The 24,496-nt window shown below is 44.4% G+C and overlaps 1 protein-coding gene across 1 annotated transcript in view; it reads left to right on the forward strand.

The window, feature by feature from the left end:
* Window positions 1-5,717: 5,717 nt before the first annotated feature.
* The window catches only part of LOC121554002 (myosin-9-like), a 31,463-nt gene continuing 12,684 nt past the window's right edge, over window positions 5,718-24,496 (forward strand). Inside the window, 26 exon segments of the mRNA XM_045223352.1 lie at window positions 5,718-5,785; window positions 11,964-12,295; window positions 12,593-12,749; window positions 14,433-14,460; window positions 14,631-14,724; window positions 15,168-15,185; window positions 17,345-17,437; window positions 17,577-17,640; window positions 18,133-18,231; window positions 18,608-18,751; window positions 18,900-18,995; window positions 19,277-19,548; window positions 19,765-19,938; window positions 20,248-20,421; window positions 20,669-20,783; window positions 21,169-21,362; window positions 21,520-21,641; window positions 21,775-21,844; window positions 21,948-21,981; window positions 21,984-22,107; window positions 22,251-22,359; window positions 22,469-22,600; window positions 22,987-23,193; window positions 23,479-23,616; window positions 23,866-23,989; window positions 24,158-24,329. Coding sequence (XP_045079287.1) covers window positions 5,761-5,785; window positions 11,964-12,295; window positions 12,593-12,749; window positions 14,433-14,460; window positions 14,631-14,724; window positions 15,168-15,185; window positions 17,345-17,437; window positions 17,577-17,640; window positions 18,133-18,231; window positions 18,608-18,751; window positions 18,900-18,995; window positions 19,277-19,548; window positions 19,765-19,938; window positions 20,248-20,421; window positions 20,669-20,783; window positions 21,169-21,362; window positions 21,520-21,641; window positions 21,775-21,844; window positions 21,948-21,981; window positions 21,984-22,107; window positions 22,251-22,359; window positions 22,469-22,600; window positions 22,987-23,193; window positions 23,479-23,616; window positions 23,866-23,989; window positions 24,158-24,329 — 3,311 coding nt within the window. The 5' untranslated portion in view covers window positions 5,718-5,760.

Genomic DNA, 24,496 nt, shown 5'->3' on the forward strand with positions numbered 1-24,496 from the left:
GCCCTGCTCTAACCCCTGACCCTTAACCCCTAACACCTTGGACCACTGGTGCCCAGTGTGACTTGGACCATGAATGGACCCTCTCCAATCTGAAGATGGACTCAACTGGAACCCCTCCACTCTACCTCCCTCCCACCACTCCACTCCTGCCAAAGGTGTCCCTCATACCACAGGGAACACATTAATACTTGGTTAAAGTTGAACACCTAGTCTCTTTAAGCTTTCAGCTCCAATGCTTTGGCCCTGTTCAGACTCTGTCTGCATGTCCTGTCTGTCCATAATTAGGAGTTGGCGAGGGTGGGTGGGTGTGTGTGTGTGTGTGTGTGTCATTACGATTTATTTGCTAGTAGTAGTGTTGATGTTGACTGGCGAGAGGGATGTAAAAGACTGATAAAGAAATGAAAAAGATGTGCAAAACCGCTGCTGCGCACAAACAGTAGAAAGACGGATGTAAACTTAACAAAAATAGAAACACTACATGCAACAATTTCAACAATTTTACTGAGTTACAGTTCATGAAAGGAAATCCGTCAATTGAAATTCATTAGGCCCTAATCTATGGATTTGACTGGGCAGGGGCGCAGCCATGGGTGGGCCTGGGAGGGCATAGGTCCACCCACTTGGGAGCCCGGCCCACCCACTGATGAGCCATGCCCAGCCAATCGGAATGACTTTTTCCCCACAAAAGGGCTTTATTACAGACAGAAATACTCCTCAGTTTCATCAGATGTCCGGGAGGCTGGTCTCAGACGATCCCGCAGGTGAAGAAGCCGAATGTGGAGGTCCTGGGCTACGTGGTCTGCGGTTGTGAGGCCGGTTGTACGTACTGCCAAATTCTCTAAAACGACGTTGGAGGCAGCTTATGGTAGAGAAATGAACATTCAATTCTCTTGCAACAGCTCTGGTGGACATTACTGCAGTCAGCATGCCAATTGCACGCTCTCTCAACTTGAGACATCTGTGGATTGTGTTGTGTGATAAAACTGCACATTTTAGTGGCCTTTTATTGTCCCCAGCACAAGGTGCACCTGTGTAATGATCATGCTGTTTAATCAGCTTCTTGATATGCCACACCTGTCAGGTGGTTGGATTATCTTGGCAAAGGACAAATGCTCACTAACAGGGATCTAACAAATGTGTGCACAAAATGAGAGTATGGAAAATGTCTGGGTTCTTTTATTTCAGCTCATGAAACATGGGACCAACACTTTACATGTTGCGTTTTACATTTTTGTTCAGTGTATATTAATTGGATGTTGAAGTAGCGAGATTAAAATGTGTAGAGAGGTGTGTGTCAATGGTTTCCACCATGCTTGTTCCAAGCAGAGGATAACAATGCCTTTTTAACCTGAGTTTAACCCATTAAAAACAATGGAGAGGGGAGACTTTGCCAATGGACTTTTAGTATATAAACCACCCTCCTCCCTACTAGCCTAATGCTTGCTGTGTACTCCCTAACCCACAAGTGTCAAACTCATTCCACGGAGGGCAGAGTGTCTGCGGGTTTTCACTCCTCCCTTTTACTTGATGAATTAAGGTCACTAATTAGTAAAGAACTTCCCTCACCTGGTTCTCTAGCTCTTAATTGAAAGGAAAAACCAATAACCTGCAGACTTGGAATGAGTTTGACACCCCTGCCCTAACCTCTCAAATGGTCACAGAATAATTTAATTGAGTCTAAACTCTGTAATATGGACCTCTTTTAGAATTAACATAACTATATATACACACTATACATACTTTACAGCTGTTAATACTCATAAATATGTATATAATAAATAATTTCTATGTCAATGTTTTTCTGCTGCAAAACTTGGACTCTTAAATCCATTCAAACGTGCACTGAATGTTTTTTTTTGCCAATTTTGTATTATTTATTTGTTTTGTTTTAGCACTGGCTTTTTTTAAATAGCTTTTTTTTTTACACTGAACGAAAAGGGAAAAAATCAAAATGGAGAATTCTAATTACAGACGTGAATGATGAACTGTACTGTCCTTTTTCTTATTAGCTTGGGTTTTGCTATTTTGCACTGATGAATATATAGAATAATTCCTTGGTTGGAAATTAGATTTTTGTTTTATTTGCATCTGCCTTAAGATGCCCTATGGAGACAGAATGGAGATGGTATGGGATGGAATTTCAATTTAAAGAAATGTTAAAATGCATACTGAATAATAAATCTAAATTATAATGCAAACATTGTTTCTATTTTATAACCGGTAGAGGAGAGGATTTCTCCGGAAACTTTGCTTTTACTGTACCTGTAGTTTCTGAAGTTGTCCACAGGAGGGAGCCCTCTTCATTCAACGTGATGAGAAAACCCCAACACTGCTCAACTGAATCATCATAGTTTGCCAGTGCCACACCTCCCTCTCTCTACACAGCAGAGGTGGATGTGTCCAGAAGCGGCTTCCAAATCATCCATCCCTCTCCAACCCCCTCGCGCCACATCTCTGGGTGCTGCGTCTACAGTTCCCCCTCAGTGAAATTACTCAACCACATTACATGACTTGACATGACCATTCCCTCCAATAACAGTCTTTGGATGCTTGTGCAAAGTGATCTAACATGATCTTCTCTCTCTCTCTGGAGGCGTTCATTGTATTGCTATGTGTAGACCTACTGCACTAATATCGCTACATGGTATGTTAAAGCCACTACCATGAAAAGTCCCATGACGCTCTCTAACCTGTTTTGTCCTATGTTGTCCAGAAGCTGATGACAGGATGTTTCATCATAACCTATGTAGTGTTACATCAAACCATGCACTGTGGTGGTAGAAATTGACTAACAGGATATTAAGAATGAAGTGACACACACAGAGAAAAAGAATACTGTGAAGTGAGCTACTGTATCACAGACACATTCCTCCTTACATATAACCTGTAAGTACACTCAAGATGAGTCAGGTTGGTTTTATCAAGATAATAGCATTCCCCTGCAGTTTAACAAAATTGGTTCTACCCTGAACTGCAGATACCATATGTAATTAATAAGTGTATATACCATATGTGCATGTGTCAGTGGTGGCTGATTACTCGATCTCTCTTTCACTTTAGTGTCAACTGTTGCAACACGTCTGCCCTCCGCTGCAGCATATCTGTTCATCTTTGATGCCAGGCTGATTGAAGGAGAGGAGAAGGGGATGGGGTAATAGCAGGGTTGTAAAAGTAACTTGACACCACAGAACAAACACAATGAACCACACCTCCCTACCGCTCTCTTTCTCACTCACTCGTTCTCTGGCCCTCTGACCGTATTAGGTAGAGAAGTCATGAAAACGCCTACATTGGGGAATTGGGGATTAGTCTATCATGACTGGGGCTAGTTTTCATACTCATACTTGCTGAATCTTTTTTGTGTGCTTTTTAACCAGATCGGTTTGTGAGGCACTTCATATCATCTTGGCAGCCCAATTCTGATCTTTTTTTCGTTAATATTTAATGTGATCCTCTGTAGCTCAATTGGTAGAGCATGGCGCTTGTAACGCCAGGGTAGTGGGTTCGATTCCCGGGACCGCCCACACGTAAAAATGTATGCACACATGACTAAGTCGCTTTGGATAAAAGCGTCTGCTAAATGGCATATTATTATTATCTGATGTGATTGGTCAAAAGACCAATTAATGGAAAAAATATTAGAATTGGGCTGCCTGTGTAAACACAACCTTTGACGTTCATTCTTCTCTAATGGCGTGACAAAGTTGTATAAATATGTCACAGGTGTGACGAATGCCCTATTATTACAGTGCATGCACTGGCCCAGGTGCTCCTAATTGAGTCTGTTAACTGATTCATTGAAACGTGATTGGCTCCCTGTATTTCCCTGTCTCTTAATAATCCTTGTTTAGTTTGTTTGAGGTGTGGCCAGTCAGGGGAAGCTGTGCCTTTGAAGTGGTTGGGTTGCAAAGAGAAGTATGATTTGAGTTAGTTGAAATGCTTTCCCTGCATGGAAACCTGTTTTTGTTTGATTCGATTGTTTTGTATCCTCCCACCATGTTGTTTTGCTATGGTAGAACAGAGCTACTGTATATAATGACGAGATGGTCTCTGGGCTAACAATGGGAGTCGTCCAAAAGGCAGGAAGGCAGTTGGTCTGCTTATCGTGCACAGTTTGACGGGAGTGTAAACCCTCTAACTTTGTCTCTTCCTCTCTGGGTAGAGCGAACTTGGTTTAGGGAAGTTGAAATTGGGAGAGAGAAATAAACTGTGACCTGTCTCAGACTTTCATTCCATGTACTTCCACTCAAGCCCATTCTAAAATAACCTGTGTGTCCTATGCTATGAGTTATTCAGCGGCCTCTATGCGCTTGGTGTAAACCTAGGGTGTGTAGATGGATCTATGGTACTGAATTTAGTTGTCTCGGCCAGGGTGTGACAAATGCACGCAAATGTTCACCTAGTTTTTAATACATAATAAAAATAAGCAAAAGTGTACACTGTATGGTGAGGTGTTCAATCACATTGATGAAGAAATGCTACTACAGGACCATTATTGTATCTTTATTGACACCCACCCACTCTGGCCATGTTCGGCGTGGCTGCAGATCAGACTTTTCTACACCCCTGTTCCCAACAGCTAAAGGTTTCAAAGCTTCTACTGTCTCCCCCACCTGTCCCCCCCTCCATCACGGGAAGGGCAGGTACAGACAAGGTTCCTGCATTCTCCACACACAGTCCTCTCAGACCAGATGCTCACCTTCTGTCGCAACACCTCTTCATCTCTCCTTCCCAAACCTTACCATCCATTATGGTTAAATAACAATCATATCTGTTAATAGCTATATTTATTGGCCTGGGTGACTGTTCCTGGAGATAAGTGGTAGATATTTGACTATGGCGCTAAAGTATTGGTAGTTTATTCTTTGGAAATTGACAATACAAAGTGATAATTCACCAAATCAACCTTATCAATATGCATGATCATCCCTCCAAATCCCACTGTACTTCTCCTACCTCATTATGATGTTGTTGGTTGATACATGGAGGGGGTGTGCAAATACCTACCTGCAATATGGTCTGACTGTGACCCTCATGCTCTGAACCGCCCAGGGAGAAAACGCCCAGGGAAACCCTGTCGCCTCTTCTAATGGCGCCTGGCTACTTCCTTGTTCTAGCAGGTTAGGAGAATTGTCATAGCAGATTAGGATAATTAACGTGTCAGGTTAAGAGAACTAAAGTAGCAGATGCTACAAGGGCGGCAGGTAACCTAGCAGTTAAGAGTGTTGGGCCAGAAAGGTCGCTGGTTCGAATCCCTGAACCGACTAGGTGAAAAATCTGCAGATGTGCTCTTGAGCAAGGCACTTCATTGCTCATGTAAATCGCTCTGGATAAGCGCATCTGCTAAATGACTCAAATGTAAATGTAAATAGCCAAGAGCCAATACAAGAGGGGGCGGGGTTTCCCTGCCGGTTCTTCCCTAGTCTTGGCCAGGACGCGGGTCACAGTCAGACCCTTCTCACCTGTGAATGTTAAAGTGGGCGGATCATAGTTTAGATATGCCCACCCTATTTCAGCCACGCCCGCCGCAGAGACAACAGAAACGTAGATAATTGAGAAGGGCCGAATCTGCTGTAGCGTTTTCTTGAGTTTGCTGTCGCGCGGATTGAGTTGCCTTTGCAAACACGGAAACCGATAGAGCAACGGAGCAGAAGGTAAGTTTTTATCAAGGTTACCCATCTGTCGATCCCGCTGTAATCCTCGTGGGATGAGATCTACTTCTAAAAATATGTTAGTGCTTACTTCGAAGTCTGTTGTGGGATGCTCTACGAACGACGACAGACAAGTAGGTTATTTTTAATATATATATTTTTTACGTGCGGTTTATTGCGAATCTAGATCGAAGGGTGACGCGTCCAGCAGCAACCGCACTACTCGACGTCAAGGTAGCCTTTTAAATCTGCGTCGTCACTGCATCAGGTGAGAACGTAGTCGGTGATAGTAACAAAGGGACACTTGGACAGATTACAAACTACATTGCTAGCTGATGGGACTTAATAATGATACTCTCTTTCTAGTATTTTCACATTAGTCCTGTCAAACTTTCACTGACAATTTGAGTATAGCTAACCTTATAGCAACTGAGTAAAGCTAACCTGGATGGCAACATCTGCAGAGGTATGCCAATTGTAGGCTACCTGTACAAACAATTATTTCCCCTTGTCATAAGTAATTAACAATGACAACACCCAGCCAATGTCCAATCCTATACTCTGATTGCCAAAGTTGGTGGCTATTCAAAACCACAGCGATCAACCCTGTAGTAGTGCACTTTACGTTGACCAATTTACTGTTTTAGGGAAGCTACTCTGAATATATAGTTTACTAAACCAATTATTTCACACTGAAAGAAGTTGAGCTTAACTAAAGCTACCCTCAAAAAACATGGTTTACTTAACTGAAGGGTAGAATGCACATTGTTTAAATATGACTCCAAAGTGAAACGTTCTTGCAATTCGAAGTCTGACATTTTCAGATTTTTTATAAGTGAGAATTAGGCAGGTCTGATGACGAAAAATATACATTTGCCTACTTCACACACCTATAAATATAAAATATTTTTAAATTACTAGTTGTACTAAATGTAGTTCACTGCTCCCCAACACTGGCAATTTATCTGACGTTTGCTTGTCTTGGTTTGAAGTTGGAATTTGAGACCATGGGTTGGTGAGAACACAAAATGCACACAAGCCCTGGTATGGATCTGCCCTAAGGATACACAATTTGCAGGCACTCATTCAAATGGTTTTAGCACCTGAAATACTGGGTCCTGTTTTTAAGTTGAGTGTTTCGTATGGTTAAGGTGTGGCATCCAACTATCAATTGTTGAGCCAAACCTATATTCAGTTCAGTGAATGGCCTTCTCAGGCCACTGGGTTGTCTTCAAGCGATTTAGCAGAATGCAATGTTCCTGGTAGGAATCTAGTCCTTCCTTGGACACTAGACCATACACACCTTAACATAGAATTATGATTAGTACATATCTGTTCTGCAATCACAACTTGCTTAGTCACTTCCCCCACCCTTTTTTTCTAGATACTACAATTGTTAATGCCATACACTCCTAGTAACTAGATAAGAGACAGCCTGGTCTCATAGACAAAACGTAACATAGTAAATGTAAATCCGGGGGACTGAAATTAGTATGATATGTTACATTTGGTATGGTTACATAAGACAGATGGTTACTTAAGGCAACAAATTAAGTAGGGTGGTTGGGCGGGCATATAACGTGAATGTCTAGCAACCCAAAGGTTGTGTGTTCGAATCTCATCACGGACAGCTTTTACGTTTCAGCAACTTCGCAACTACTTTTTAGCTACTCTGCAACTACTTGGCATGTTGGCTAACCTTAACCCCTAACCCCATCTAACATTAGCCACCTAGCTAACGTTGCCAACGACAAATTGAAATTCGGAACATATCATATGAAATGGATGATGGACATCCACAAATTAATACATACCATACGAAACGTAACATCATACTAATTGGAGTGTCCTGAATTTACTTTTACTATGTTACGTCAAGATTTTAAATAGGGGGGAATTAAGCCTAACTGGAGTGCCAGATGGCTGATGTTTGCACTGTTGGGACTATTCCATTGGTTCCATTGTGCCATGCAATTAAGCCCAGCTAGTATTTGAACGATTTCAAAATGCTGTTTGTTTGAACCCAGGTCTGATGAGGTCACCACTGGCTAATGTCTAGCTCTGACAGACCTGCCCTGCTCTCCTCAGCAACATGTTTCAACGCCTCTCTTCGCACTTGTTTTCTTGGCCTCCATTCAATCCAGTCTTTAGCTTGGCTTCCCCTGCCCTTTTAACACAGACAGCCACATGCCACCTCCATCTGCAGCAGCTTGAGCTATAGGGCTTTATTATGCTGTCTGACAACAACAGAGTTTTGAACCAAAATGACTGGATAACCTAGGTAAATAATACTGGTTGGTAGCAGAGTTGGATGAGTTGCTATACAGGATTTATAGCAGGGTTTCCCAACCACCAGGCCACACAGCATTGGCTACCGGGTCGCTGGTTTATAGGACTAGTTGGCATTTTCAGACCTTCTCTTTTCAAATACTTTTTGAACCCAGATCTGGACCCAATGTAGAGAAATCTAATCGGGCAACTGCAAGACGAACCATGCCGGATCCCTCAAGTGTGAATGGATAAGGAGTTGTGTTAAAGGACAATTCCGCAGCTTTTCAACCTCATTATCTCCTGCAACTTTTAAACTTTATATTTATGTGCCTTTTTCACACATGTAGATACTGGTATTGTGCTGGAGATTATGGAAATTAGGTTGAAAAGTGGTTGAATTGCCCTTTAATTGACACTAGTCATTTGAGTTGACAAGCCAGTCATATGAGTTGAAAGGTGACTAGGAAATCCTTGGCAGTCACAGCCCACTGTATGGGCTTACTCTCTGATCCTCTAACACTATGATAATGGGTACCATCAATTGTGGATGTCAGTAGTGTCCATTTTGATTGAAGTTGGGCAATAAGACCCTCAGGAAATGCATGTGTCAGCCCTGCAACACCATATTAAGCAACTTCCTGTGGCAGTTGGCCCACGGTTAGCACTTCGCTGTTGAAAACCCAGATTCATGTGAAAGTCTCACATTCTTATGGTCGTCTTGTCTGCATTTCCTCATGTGTCCCATGAGAACCCATTCCTCCTATGTGTTTCAGATGGGGCTTACGTGCATGAGGTTAGCCTGATACCAGATCTGTTTGGGCCAACTTCTTGTCACTCAATGTCACGTTTGGTCTGAGGGACAAGGAGTTGGCGAGACTGCACAAACAGATCTGGGATCAGGCTAGCATGGGTCATTATGAGTGGGAACAGTTAGTCCTGTATTAGTCCTGATTTAAGCTGGGTAGTCACTCTGGTTTAGTAGTCCGCTCCTGCTGTGTTGGTCCTGGCACATGTAGTGGGCAGCCAACCGCATGGACACAGAGATCCTTTAGGTGATCCACCTCCTCCCCCTCTGTCTTTAATCAGAGCATCAGTCTGAGCCTATAATGAACTTAGAGACCTGGATGTTATCCAGCTGGATGTTATCGCTCTATCCCTCTCTCTCATCCCTCTATCCCCCTTTCTCTCCCTCCTCTCTCTGTCCCAATTATTTTACACGTTCTCCCTGATAGGGGGCACAGGGGTTAGAGACACATACTGTTTAGTGTCACCACCTCAGGCAATATGGGTGACCTGATCAGGGTGATAGATCTGGACACAGCCTCATCAGCCTTCAACCAGTATAAGGCAGCGTTTACACAGGCAGCCCAATTCTGTTATTTTTTCCACTTATTGTGTTTTTATCAATCACCTAAGATCTTTTCACATCAGATCTTTTTCAGTTCTGATCTAATTGGTCAAAATACAAATAGGTGAGATGAATTGGGCTGCCTGTGTAAACGCAGCCTAGAATGCATATAATTATAATGGTGGACAAGGCATCCATGTACAGCAGGGTTCTTCAATTCCGGTCCTGGAGGGCCGAAACACTTCTGTTTTTTATTTCTACCTGGTAGTTAATTGCACTCACCTGGTGTCCCAGGTCTGAATTAGCCCCTGATTAGAAGGAGAGGATGAAAAACAGGTGTCTCGGCCCTCCAGGATCGGAATTGAAGAACCCTGCTGTACAGGTTATGTAAGCCTAAAGATATTGATCAGACCTGGAATGGATTTTACAATGTTACCAAAACTGGTTACGACTGGGTGTTGTAGTCTGTACTTGTAGCCTGAGGCCAATGAGTATGTACACACACACCCTTGAAAGGGTCATAGCTAGATACGCAAGCAGATAGAAATAGAAATTGACCTAGAATACCTGGGCCTGTATTCATAAAGCGCCTCAGTCTAGGTGTTCTGATCTAGGATCAGCCTTTTGAATCATAATGAATACGATTATGGACAGGTGGGACCTTATCCTAGATCAGCACTGTGGCTACTCTGAGATGCTTTATGAATACAGGCCCTGTGATAGAAGGGGGAAGTATTAGGTTAAGATGCAAATCTGTCTGTGTATTCACCAATTTAACATGGTGACGGCGTCTGTTCTTAAGGGTGTGGTCTGTCTGTGGCTGAGTATAATGAAACATCTGTCTAAACTTGCTCCAGACATTCCTCACTGGCTGTCCTGTTTTTTTGTTCCCCTTCAAATGAAGTTAGGAAGCCCTCATTTGTCTTCCTCTGACTGGTCCACTGCTCTTTATCTGTCCTTAAGACAACGTTATGTAATAAATTACAGCTGTGGTGCATTCATTAGGGCACACTGTAGCAAAACATTTTGCAACAGAAAACTAAAAACAAGCGTTTCTTATTAGACAAAGTTCAGGTAGTCCCTTCCTGTTTCATTCCATTTTCTTCCATTTGGTGATGAACATGATACTGAGAACGCTATGTGGTGTTAAAGTACACAACTGTCCAGTGTCCATTTTAAGAAGAATTGTCAACTTCATCAAGCATAGCCATCAAGCAATAGTGGGAGTGTTCTGTTTTGGTAATTAGGGGATAGGAAGACGAAACGAGAACGTTTTGGAAATTTGTGGAATTCCCTGTTCTAATGAGTGGGCCAGTTTATCGGTCGCGTACACAGATTTGCAGATGTTATCACATGTGCAGCGAAATGCTTGTTTCCAGCTCCATCAGTTCAGTAATACCTAGCGATTCCAAAAAAAAAAGTACACACACAATCCATAAAAATGAAGGAATATCAGAACGAGAATGTGACCCTGGTTGGAAGATGGGATGGCCAGGTAAACGAGGGAGGGGGGGGGTGTAAGATGCATGTATGGAACAGTGGAGGGAGAGATTGGAGAGACACATGACTGTATCTGTGTAGGGAGCACCAGGTCAATGCCCAGAAGTTGTCTCGTCTTGTAGAGGGCAGCAGTAGTGAGAAAGACCAGCTTGTAAGGGCCAAAGGTCACAATAGAAATGTGTGTGTCTGTCTCACTGTGTGTGTGTGGGAATCCAATGACGTGTGCATGCACTATTCCTGATTGTCACAACCCATTTTAGAGTCTGATCCAGTTTGTTTGGCAAAGGCAGTCCATAACACCTCTTATGTCTCATGAGACAATCTACCAAGCTTACAGAGGATCATCCTCGTAATACATCCTCATAGTACGACCTCTAGCGTGCAGCCGTGCGTGAGCGCGGGCCTGCGGATGTGCGCATCCTTTCATACGTGGCAGATAACGCAAATATTCCTGAGAAGCCACGTTTCACGTAACGCATGTTTACTTCACGCATAGCAATGCATTTTCAGCAAATGGGAATCGCATGTTTAACCTTTATAACAAGCTCATGTTCAGCGTTCTCAACAATGACCACATGCTCTGAAATGGTTACAGTAATTTGATATAGGTCCATTTTAGGACCATGCTGTGCATATGACCTGAACTTAAACGGGTTGAGTGAATTATATGCTTAATTGTTTCACTCAAACTTTGTCTCTAAGGTATGAAATCCATAGGAATGGGAAGCCGTATGACCAAAATAATTACATCAGTTGAACTGTACCGTTTGTCATTTATAAAGGCCCGAACTGCACCTGCATACCGTTTTGAGCGCCCCTCACTTTAAAGGAAGGCATTTCGACCAAAAGTTTGCTGGGCCGTAACAATCTATTAGGTTAGCTCAGTACGTCTGCATTTTTCTCTGGAAGCTTACAAGACTTGTCCTATTTTCCCTTTCCATCCTACAGCCATGTCAGAAGCAAATAAATTATTGTACAGGGAGAGGCAAAACTCTCTATAGGTCTGGTCATGAGTTCATGACAAACTCCTGGCCCAAACCATGATCATCAATTAATTATTTTTCACTGGGCGTTTCCATGACATATTTTTCCTCTCCACCCTACAGCCACGATGTTCTGTTTCACTTTCCTTTCCCCATCCTAATTCCTGGGTGGTGTGTTGTCTTATCGTTGTTATTATCTTTGTTCTACAGCCACCATGTCGGAAGCGGACAAGTTCCTCTACAGAGACGGCGGTAAGGTCGCCAACCCCCTAGACCAGGCCGACTGGGCCACCAAGAAGCTAGTATGGGTCCCTTCGGAGACGCTGGGGTTCGTGACCGGCTCCGTCAAGGAAGAGCAGGGAGAGGTGTGCGTGGTGGAGCTAGCCGATACAGGCAAGAAGGTGACAGTAAATAAAGACGATATCCAGAAGATGAACCCTCCCAAGTTCAGTAAGGTGGAGGACATGGCCGAGCTCACGTGTTTGAACGAGGCCTCAGTGCTGCACAACCTCAAGGAGAGGTACTACTCTGGCCTCATCTACGTGAGTGTTTTACGTGCTTCATGTGCCCATATTTACATAAATACACCATCCGCATACATACGTGTAAAATAACACATGTATACAGTAAAATGTAATAATTGAGCAGACTCTTATTCAGAACAATTTAAATGTCTGTATACAGTAGGATAAATACACAGCACTCTGGACGACCAATGATGTAACAGTATATTATTCACCTTAACCTTTTGACATATTGTGAGACATTTGGATCAGAATGTTGGTATAGATGGTTAGTGTTGCCTGTCTGCTGAAATTTCCTTCTCTTGTACCTTTCAGACGTACTCTGGCCTCTTCTGTGTGGTGATAAACCCCTACAAGTACCTGCCCATCTACTCGGAGAACATCATTGAGATGTACAAGGGCAAGAAGAGACACGAGATGCCCCCTCACATCTACGCCATCACAGACAACGCTTACAGGAGTATGATGCAGGGTGAGAGAGTGTGATGACACACACACACACACCTGTGCTACACACACACTCACACCTACAGTGAGGGGGGAAAAAAAGTATTTGATCCCCTGCTGATTTTGTACGTTTGCCCACTGACAAAGAAATGATCAGTCTATAATTTGAATGGTAGGTTTATTTGAACAGTGAGAGACAGAATAACAACAAAAAAATCCAGAAACACGCATGTCAAATGTTATAAATTGATTTGCATTTTAATGAGGGAAATAAGTATTTGACCCCCTCTCAATCAAAGATTTCTGGCTCCCAGGTGTATTTTTATACAGGTAACGAGCTGAGATTAGGAGCACACTCTTAAAGGGAGTGCTCCTAATCTCAGCTTGTTACCTGTATAAAAGACACCTGTCCACAGAAGCAATCAATCAATCAGATTCCAAACTCTCCACCATGGCCAAGACCAAAGAGCTCTCCAAGGATGTCAGGGACAAGATTGTAGACCTACACAAGGCTGGAATGGGCTACAAGACCATCGCCAAACAGCTTGGTGAGAAGGTGACAACAGTTGGTGCGATTATTCGCAAATGGAAGAAACACAAAAGAACTGTCAATCTCCCTTGGCCTGGGGCTCCATGCAAGATCTCACCTCGTGGAGTTGCAATGATCATGAGAACGGTGAGGAATCAGCCCAGAACTACACGGGAGGATCTTGTCAATGATCTCAAGGCAGCTGCAACCATAGTCACCAAGAAAACAATGAAGGACTGAAATCCTGCAGCGCCCGCAAGGTCCCCCTGCTCAAGAAAGCACATATACAGGCCTGTCTGAAGTTTGCCAATCAACATCTGAATGATTCAGAGGAGAACTGGGTGAAAGTGTTGTGGTCAGATGAGACCAAAATCGAGCTCTTTGGCATCAACTCACTCGGCGTGTTAGGAGGAGGAGGAATGCTGCCTATGACCCCAAGAACACCATCCCCACCGTCAAACATGGAGGTGGAAACATTATGCTTTGGGGGTGTTTTTCTGCTAAGGGGACAGGACAACTTCACCGCCTCAAAGGGACGATGGACGGGGCCATGTACCGTCAAATCTTGGGTGAGAACCTCAGCCAGGGCATTGAAAGTGGGTCGTGGATGGGAATTCCAGCATGACAATGACCCAAAACACACGGCCAAGGCAACAAAGGAGTGGCTCAAGAAGAAGCACATTAAGGTCCTGGAGTGGCCAAGCCAGTCTCCAGACCTTAATCCCATAGAAAATCTGTGGAGGGAGCTGAAGGTTCGAGTTGCCAAACGTCAGCCTCGAAACCTTAATGACTTGGAGAAGATCTGCAAAGAGGGGTGGGACAAAATCCCTCCTGAGATGTGTGCAAACCTGGTGGCCAACTACAAGAAACGTCTGACCTCTGTGATTGCCAACAAGGTTTTTGCCACCAAGTACGAAGTCATGTTTTGCAGAGGGGTCAAATACTTATTTCCCTCATTTAAAATGCAAATCAATTTATAACATTTTTGACATGCTTTTTTCTGGATTTTTTTGTTATTCTGTCTCTCACTGTTCAAATAAACCTACCATTCAAATTATAGACTGATCATTTCTTTGTCAGTGGGCAAACGTACAAAATCAGCAGGGGATCAAATACTTATTTCCCTCACTGTATAACCTCGCGCACACACTCACATGTATTTTCTATCTTCTATTTCAGATCGTGAGGATCAGTCCATCCTCTGCACGTAAGCCATGTCTCTGATCAAAATCTTGCCTGTGTTTTTATTTATGCATATTGTCTAGCTCCTATGAGATTTGTCTTTTGCCGTCTGTTCCCATCTTCAATCAGCAACTCCTGTAATCTCTCCCTCCCTCATTTCTCTCCTTGTCCCTTTTTCTCTCTTCTTTCCTACAGAGGAGAATCAGGAGCTGGAAAGACTGAGAACACCAAGAAAGTTATCCAGTATCTGGCACACGTTGCGTCTTCCTTTAAGTCCAAGAAAGACCAGGTCAGTACCAGCCCTCCTTTTTACCTCCTCACTTGCCTTCTTCCTACACTTCCATTCTCTGTCCTCTAGTTTTCCTGTTCCGCTGTTCATGTTCTCATCCCCCTGTAGTTATTCTCTGAGTCAGGGTAGTTGTTCCGTATTCCTAACATTCCTGTTTCAGGCCCGGACCTGCCTGCCTCGCCTCCCTGCAGTCACCAGGGCCCGTATTCATAAAGCGTGCTGATCTAGGACCAGTTTTTGCATTTTAGCTCTCACTATGGGCAAAATGTACATGGACGGGGCGACCTGATCCTTGATCAGCACTGTCTCCTACTGAGACACTTTATGAATAGGGGCCATTTGAGAGTCATTACAGTCCCTTCCAGTTGCGTGACACTGAGTTTTTACGCTAGTACTTGTGTTAAACTCTCTTTCTCTCTTTATCCATCGTTCCCCATCTCTAGGGTGCAGCATTGGCACATGTGAGTTAATCTCTCCCTCTCGCTCGCCATCTTCCCCGCTCGCCAGTTATCTTTCCCTTCATGTACATGTATGTTCTACTAACTGCAGTCAGTCTGTCTGTCTGCAAGCTGTGTGGTGGTGTAATGTACAGGTGAAAGGACGTATTTGAGGTGTGATGAAGGATCCTCATATGTTATACCTTAGATTTAGGTTGAAAAGAGTACTGCATGATATTTCAAATTACCGCATAGTGAAGCAGACCAAGTAACAATGCTTCGGACTGCGTTTACACAGGCTGCCCAATTCTGATCTTTTTTTTCTCACTAATGGTCTTTTGACCAATCAGATCAGCTCTGAAAAAGATCTGATATGTAGTGTGAAAGAAATATCCGAATTGGGCCGCTGTGTAAACGCAGCCCTAGAATCCCATTTAAGTTGTATGTAGTTAGCAGGTGTTTAGCCCTCAGCAAAGTTCTCATGAGTCAAGCCACACTAGTAGTGAAGGGGTAACCCACTCTTGTTTGTCTGAACTGCAATAACAGTGAACTGTTCCACCCCACACCCTGGCGTTTGTCCACCTGATCTGGTTGGTCTTAGAACAGGCAGTCAACAAAACAACAAAAGCTGATTAATCTGCCGTTTTGGTTGTTAAACGCCTATGTGCTATCTTGGAATCTCTGAGATTATCTCAAATTCTTTCGAAAATGCTTTAAATGCTTAGCATCTTTTGTGCTTGCGTGGGCTGGGCTTGTGGTCGGGACGGTGGCGTGTGTGGGCTGGGCTTGTGTGTGGGCTGGGCTTGTGGATGGGAGAGTGTGTGGGCTGGGCTTGTGGTCGGGACGGGGGAGTGTGTGGGCTGGGCTTGTGGTCGGGACGGGGGAGTGTGTGGGCTTGTACTTGGGCAACAGGTCTGAGTCGGAATCTGGAATATTTAACATGAATGAGTGTATGGGTTTATTAGGAAACTATAGCTTCACTGGGGTCATACAAACCAAGGAAGTATTATAATGGTAGCATATCCTGTTTACTGCTTACAGCGACGCACACCTGCTAATTATATACGTCTATTATGAACACTGATATAAGGCGGCATACTCAGTGGCCAGTTTTAGGTACTCCACCCCGTTCACGAAAATGGTTCGCTCCTACAGACAGTGAGTCACGTGACTGTGGCTTGCTATATAAAGCAGGCAGACGGGCATTCAGTTACTGTTCGATTGCAAATTAGACTGATCAAATCGAGTGACCTAAGCGACTTTGAGTGTGGTATGATTATCGGTGCCAGGCACCCCGGTTCCAGTATCTCAAACGGCCGGCCTCCTGGGCTTTTCACGCACGACAGCGTCTAATATTTACCGAAAAAGGTGCGAAAAACAAAAAACATCCATTCAGCGGCAGTCTTGTGGGTGAAAACAGCTCATTGATGAGAGGTCGAAGGAGAATGGCAAGAATCGTGCAAGCTAACAGGCGGGCCACAAACGGACAAATAACGGCGCAGTACAACAGTAGTGTACAGAATGGCATCTCGGAACGCACAACTCGTCGGTCTTGTCACGGATTGGCTATTGCAACAGACGACCACACGGAGTTCCACTCCTATCAGTGGGCGCTCTATCACCAATGCTGGACAATTGAGGAGTGGAAAAGCATAGCCTGGTCCAATGAATTCTGGTTCCTGTTGCGTCATGCTGATGGCAGAATCAGGGTTTGGCGTAAGCAGCAGTCCATGGCCCCATCCTGCCTGGTGTCAACGGTACAGGCTGGTGGAGGTGGTGTACTGGTGTGGGGAATGTTTTTTTTCCTGGCAATTAGTTCCCTTGATACCAATTGAGCAACGTTTGAACGCCACACCTTGTAGAGTCCATGCCCTGAATAATTCAGGCTGTTCTGGAGGCAAAGAGGGGGTCCAACCCGGTACTAGATGGGTGTACCTAATAAAATGTGCGTAACATTGCTGTAGTTCCACGATTAACACATGGAGTCAAGCAGGTGATCCCAATGCTTCTCGACAAGATGAAATGCAATGCTTGCAGCAATGAATGAAGTAGTTGAAGCACCTTACTGAATGAATGCTCATGTTGAGTCATCCTGCCAGCCATAATTATGTTAACATTTGGTATATGTGTGAATATATTTATATGTATGTGAATATACTGTATGTACATGTTTTTGTCACCAGGGGGAGCTAGAGAAACAGCTTCTGCAGGCTAACCCCATCCTAGAGGCCTTCGGAAACGGCAAGACGGTCAAGAATGACAACTCCTCCAGATTTGTAAGAACCTTTTTTTACCATCTTCGCAATTATGTGGTGATGGTAATGACTAGAGACCAGTATTGACTGTAACTGGATCCACTGCCACCTGGTCATACAAATTACAGATTTCTCCTCCTCGCTTTCTCACTCTTTCTAGGGGAAGTTTATCCGGATCAACTTTGACGTCAATGGATACATTGTGGGAGCCAACATTGAAACTTGTATCCTTTTAATCAATGAGTCTTCATAATTCTTGAAGGACATAGTCTTCAAGCTAGAATCCTTAGTTGAAACGATAACAAAGCGGACACCCCGCCTCTGTTTTGGTAAAAAGTTGAGGGATGGGCCTGGATAAATATAACCACTCTCAAATTCATGGATAGAGCTATGGATGCAAGGACTGACCATCCATGATAGCAACATTTTAGTTTTAACCATGTCTTGAAGCTATACAGTGTTTAACATTTACATGGTTTACAAACATTTGAGTCAAACAAGCTTATCTTGGGTTCTGATGGTGCAACGCAAGTGAACTAAGCTCATGAGGCATTTATAAGTTATTCTTCAAGAATCAATGGTTATATATCATACATTTCTAAGTCCAAAAATCTATGTAGCAACTAAGGATTCTAGCTTTAACGTACAATATTCCACAACTTATGTGTTGTCGGTAGTGTTTTTTCTTTTTTTTTTCTTGACGAACGTTGTTGCAGATCTGCTGGAAAAGTCGAGAGCCATCCGACAGGCTAAGGATGAAAGAGCCTTCCATATCTTCTACTACATGCTCACAGGGGCTGGGGAGAAAATGCGCTGTGAGTGAGCAACAAACTAATTATATATAAATTGTTATGCTATGTAAAAAAAATGTTTTGAGGGGATATTACGTTTGCCTCATTTAGCAGACACACTTATCCAAAGCGACTTAGAGGAGAAATGAGGGTTAAGTTCCTTGCTCAAGGCCAGGTCGAACCAACAACCTTTAGGTTACTGGCCCAACGCTCTTAACCGCTAGGCTACATGCTGCCCATTTATTATAAGTGTAATGGTTGGACTGTAAAATACGTTTTGATTTTAACACTTAAAGCCTGCAGTTATAATGCTTTATAACTTGTAATAACTAATAAGCATGTATGAGCCTTTTTATAGTATCTTATAGTAAGGCTTATAACGTTATGTCTCTCTAACCAGCCGAGCTATGTCTGGAGGACTACAAGAACTACCGCTTCCTGACCTACGGGAACGTGACCATCCCTGGTCAGCAGGACCATGACCTGTTTGTGGAGACCATGGACGCCTTCAACATCATGAGCATCCCAGAGGAGGAGCGGATAGGTACACTGACTCCCCTCTGTCACACCTGATTCTTAGCCTATAATACTGTAATACTACAGTGTTCAAATACTTTTTCCAGATCAATGCAATTTATGTAAATAACTAATGATTGTTTGGTTGGTTGGTTGATGATGCTGTTCTCCCTCAGGTCTTCTGAAGACTGTGTCTGCCGTGCTCCAGCTGGGGAACATGAGCTTCAAGAAGGAGCGTAACTCTGACCAGGCCTCCATGCCTGACGATACAGGTACTTCACTAATCATTTCTGGGGTTCCACCAGGATCGGTACTGGGTTAATTTTTGTTTTAGTCCTGCACTAACACACCTGTTTCTACTAATCATGAGCTCTGTGATTTAATTGAATCAAATGCGTTAGTGCTGGGTTAGAACAAAAGTGTGTACCCTCTACTCCGCCACTTGGGTCCTTAATGAGACTTTGTCTCCTGCAACCCTCCTTCATAGCTTCTACAATCCCTTCTCCATTCATCCAGCACCACCCACTCACCCACCCCTTTCTCTCTCCCTCAGCGGCCCAGAAAGTGTGCCACCTGCTGGGCATGAACGTGACCGACTTCACCCGGGCCATCCTGTCCCCCAGGATCAAGGTAGGCAGGGACTACGTTCAGAAGGCCCAGACCCAGGAGCAGGCTGAGTTTGCGGTGGAAGCCCTGGCCAAGGCCTCCTACGAGAGGATGTTCCGCTGGCTAGTGATGAGGATCAACAAGGCCCTGGACAAGACCAAGAGACAGGGAGCCTCCTTCATCGGCATCCTGGACATCGCTGGCTTTGAGATCTTTGAGGTAAGATTGTGGAAAAGAGGTATGTTTTTGGTTGGTCATTGAATACAAACAATGGATTGGCATGAGTGGTCATTGATTGCCAATGGTTTTCAAAACACATCTTAATCTATTTTTTAGTTAGATCTTTACTGCTTTCTCACATTAAGAAACTTTTCATTTCTGAGTTCTCGCCAAAAAGGTCTAATTAATGTGTACCTTCTGTCTTTTCCCATGTAGCTGAACTCATTTGAGCAGCTGTGCATCAACTACACCAACGAGAAGCTGCAGCAGCTGTTCAACCACACCATGTTCGTCCTGGAGCAGGAGGAGTACCAGAGGGAGGGCATCGAGTGGAGCTTCATCGACTTCGGCCTGGACCTGCAGCCCTGCATCGACCTCATCGAGAAGCATGTAAGTATATCGCCACTACCTCCTCTTCCCTAATGGGCCTGAGGCTTATGTGATTTGTTCTGTTCCAAATTACACTAAAACAATTAACCAGTCTTTGGACAAGCATAAACAGCAATCCATTATTTGGTTTCATTTACCTGGCGACTGTCACCAAATTAACTTAGCATTTTTTCCCAAAACCAATGCAAGTCAATAAAGTTAGCATGTTTTAAATGTCCTGCACAAGCCAACATGCACCGAATTAGTGTCTCCACAATAGCTTAGTCTTTCTCTTTCTGTCTTTTTTTTGTCCCCCTTTGCTGTTCCTAGGCCAGTCCTCCTGGTGTGCTGGCTTTGCTGGATGAAGAGTGCTGGTTCCCCAAGGCCACAGACAAGAGCTTTGTGGAGAAGGTGGTTCAGGAGCAGGGCAACAACCCCAAGTTCCAGAAGCCCAAGAAACTCAAGGACTCTGCCGACTTCTGCATCATCCACTACGCTGGAAAGGTCAGTTACCACTCGTGTGGGGGAATCTATCAATCTCTAATTGGGTTGCACAATTCGGGGAACTTTATTCAAGTTCTTAGGGTTTTCAGAGATCCTCCAACCGGAACTTCGGAAAAACCAGCGAATTCTGCTAGAATTTTGCAACCCTAATAATTTATCTTGAACCCGAGCAAATTGGTAAAACCACAACTTCTTGAAAGGTCAGCTATGTGATCACAAAATGGTTCCTCTCCCCCCCCCTCCCCAGGTGGACTACAAGGCAGATGAGTGGCTGATGAAGAACATGGACCCCCTGAATGACAACGTGGCCACGCTGCTCAACCAGTCCACTGACAAGTTTGTGTCGGAGCTCTGGAGAGACGGTAAATCTCGAGATTATAGACAGTTGACTAGACCAGTGGAGGCTGCTGAGGGGAGGACGGCTCATAATAATTGCTGGGATGGAGTGAATGGAATGGCATCAAACACATGAAAAACATTATTATAAGCTGTCCTCCCCTCAGCAGCCTCCACTGGAACTAGACAGTAACTGGGTTGGGCTGTAGACTCTAATAGTGTGATGTCACCTACTGTTGGTACATAGAACTGCATGATTGGTGTTGGCCAATAGAACTGCATGTATGCCTTTCTGTATGTTTGAACTGAGAAAGTACATGGTGAAAGAAATGAACTGCAGGAAAGATGAGTTGATAAGTGATATCTATGATCCTGTTTCTCCTTATCATTCTGTCTCTGTCGCTCTCTCAGTGGACCGTATTGTGGGTCTGGACAAAGTTGCTGGGATGTCTGATGGCGGGCTGCACGGGGCAACTAAGATCCGTAAGGGCATGTTCCGCACCGTGGGCCAGCTTTACAAGGAGCAGCTGTCCAACCTCATGACCACTCTCAGGAACACCAACCCCAACTTCGTCCGCTGCATCATCCCCAACCACGAGAAGAAGGTATGGCGTCTACAGTCATCAAATCTTCCATTGCTCAATGAGTGTTTTGACTATAAACTTCAATGATCAATACAAAACACAGGCAGTTGGTCTTTGCTTCAGCACATGTACTATAAAATAATATTTAAAATCCTGACTCTTACTTTGTCACTGTCAGTCTGGTAAGCTGGAGCCCCACCTGGTTCTGGACCAGCTGAGGTGTAATGGAGTTCTGGAGGGGATCCGTATCTGCAGACAGGGCTTCCCCAACCGCATCGTCTTCCAGGAGTTCAGACAGAGGTAACCACGGGAGACGGGACCATATCGTTGCATGGTCTTCATCTCCTACCTGTTTATCAGCATCACTGTGAGCAGACTAGACTGTTACTGTATTTAGTGTCTTATCTTCTTAAACGTACTCCTGTTCTCCCAGATATGAGATCCTCACTCCTAACGCCATTCCCAAGGGATTTATGGACGGCAAACAAGCCTGTGTGCTCATGGTAAGAGGCGTCAGACCAAACCATCATTCAGCAGTCTTCCAATGTCATTCTGAAATTCCCAATGACGTTCCCAAACGTCATCCTCTCTCCTTGCTCTTCCCAGATCAAGGCCCTGGAGCTGGATTCCAACCTGTTCCGGTCGGCCAGAGTAAGGTGTTTTTCCGGGCCGGAGTCTTGGCCCACCTGGAGGAGGAGAGGGACATGAAGATCACCGACATAATCATCAGCTTCCAGTCCTGGTGTCGCGGATACGTGGCCCGCAAGTAAACAACTTGTCATTTAGAGCAGTAACTATTATAGGTTTGGCTTATGGTTTTATACTGTATATTAGTTGGTGTGAGTGCGCTATGTACGCATCTGCCAATAACATGATAATGTAGATGAATGTATTTTTGTCTGTCTCCAGAGCCTTCACTAAGAGACAGCAGCAGCTGACTGCTATGAAGGTGATCCAGAGGAACTGTTCTGCCTACCTCAAACTCAGGAACTGGCAGTGGTGGAGACTCTTCACCAAGGTACACACACTCCGTTGCAAATCAACATGGGAGTGTTGCAGACCTCATCCCCTACTCCTCAGCTACCTACATTGTCCTGAGTCCCTGTCTTCTTCCTCTACTCCCCCAGGTGAAGCCTCTGCTGCAGGTGACCAGGCAGGAGGAGGAGATGCAGGCCAGGGAGGATGAGCTGGAGAAGACTAAGGAGAGGCAGCAGCAGGCTGAGCAGCAGCTGCAGGAGTTTGAGGCCAAGCAGCAGCAGGTATGGAGTGTCCCTTCTAGAAATTATATTTCTATGGATTGGACTAAGCCCCAATTTAAGGTAATGACTTGTACACTCAGAACGATTATGAATTGCATCTACTTGGTGCCTTTCAATATGTCTTATAGGGGTGGTTTCCTAGACACAGATTAGGCCTAATCCTGGACTAAGAAGCATTTTAACTGAGATTTTCTATTGAGTTTTCTTTTTAGTCCAATGCTTAATCTGTCCATGAAATCGCCCCTAGTGTCTTATACATTTGTTAGGGGCTGGAGTGAGTCACTTTCATACTATGTGACACCATAATATCCTAAACCACCAGCATTTCAGCCTTACTGTGTATCATTGCCCTGTTTCTAACACATAGCCCTCTGTCCCCCCCCCAGCTGAATGCAGAGAAGCAAGCCTTGCAGGAGCAGCTGCAGGCGGAGACGGAGCTGTGTGCCGAGGCGGAGGAGATGCGCTCCAGGCTGGCCACCAGGAAGCAGGAGCTGGAGGAGATCCTCCACGACCTGGAGGCCCGGGTGGAGGAGGAAGAGGAGAGGGTCACCCAGCTACAGACTGAGCGGAAGAAGATGCAGACGAACATCACGGTAGAGCTTTGGAAAAATTCTTAATGATGGACTCTGTAACTTTCCCTTGCTAATTGAGCCTTGTGGTCCAAACCTGTCAGAAGTCACATGTAAATAGTTAGATATGAACACTATTTCTCCTATTAAATTGCCTTTGCAAATTGTCCATTTTCACTGGTTTTCATTTCACCCTCCAAGGGGTGTGGCGCTTTTAATGAACTTGGAGAGGAAGGGAGTGATGGAGGAAATGGAGGTAAAAACATCTTAATTAAAACATTCCATCTCTCTCCCGCCATCTGTCTGCAGGACCTGGAGCAGCAGTTGGATGAGGAGGAGGCGGCCAGGCAGAAGCTGCAGCTGGAGAAGATGACCACAGACGCCAAGCTGAAGAAGATAGAGGAGAATGTCATGGTGCTGGACGACCAGAACAACAAACTCAATAAGGTTTGTAGTACAAGTTGATGGTTTTTCGGATGAATGAAATAATCAATTAGGCAGTCATTCATTCCAGCAATGAAGCCAACAATCATGGACCTATTTTTTATATTTAAGAGTAAATTACTGTTGTAATTCAGGGACTAGGTGTTAACTTTGAATGTAATATCGGGTGTGTAACCTTTTGGGGTTGTTATTGTGTAACCGTTTGGGGTTGTTATTGTGTAACCGTTTGGGGTTGTTATTGTTTGCTTGCAGGAGAAGAAGCTGTTGGAGGAACGTATCTCAGAGTTCACCACCAACATGGCTGAGGAGGAGGAGAAGTCCAAGAGCCTGCAGAAACTCAAGAACAAGCACGAGGCCATGATTGCTGACATGGAGGGTAGGTGGACCATAGAGATTCTATGCTTATGAGGTGAACCACCTTTCCTTGCCTCTTGTCCTTTATCTGTACTGATCTGAAAAGCACTGGTGAGAGCAATCTGAGACAAGGAGGGACACTAAAGTATTGAGACGTAACCCTGCTTTCCCATCCCTCTCCCTCCATCAGACCGGCTGAGGAAGGAGGAGAAGAGTCGTCAAGAGCTGGAAAAGAACCGCAGGAAGCTGGAGGGAGACTCCACGGAGCTGCATGACCAGATGGCTGACCTGCAGGCCCAGATAGCCGAGCTCCGAGCCCAGCTGGCCAAGAAGGAGGAGGAGCTAATGGCTGCTCTAGCCAGGTGAGGGGAAAGGGAAACCCATAATTGGAGAAGGGGCCCAAATTGTGTATCAAAAGTATTTTTGACATTAGAAATGAAGCATTATAGGCCGGATGTACGAAGACAAACATAGGCCTGCATTTGGTTGGACTGAACTAGAGGTGTTATTTTACTTTCCATTGAAAGTT

Source organism: Coregonus clupeaformis, chromosome 1 (genome assembly GCF_020615455.1).
Source record: "Coregonus clupeaformis isolate EN_2021a chromosome 1, ASM2061545v1, whole genome shotgun sequence".
Classification (NCBI taxonomy): Eukaryota; Metazoa; Chordata; class Actinopteri; order Salmoniformes; family Salmonidae; genus Coregonus; species Coregonus clupeaformis.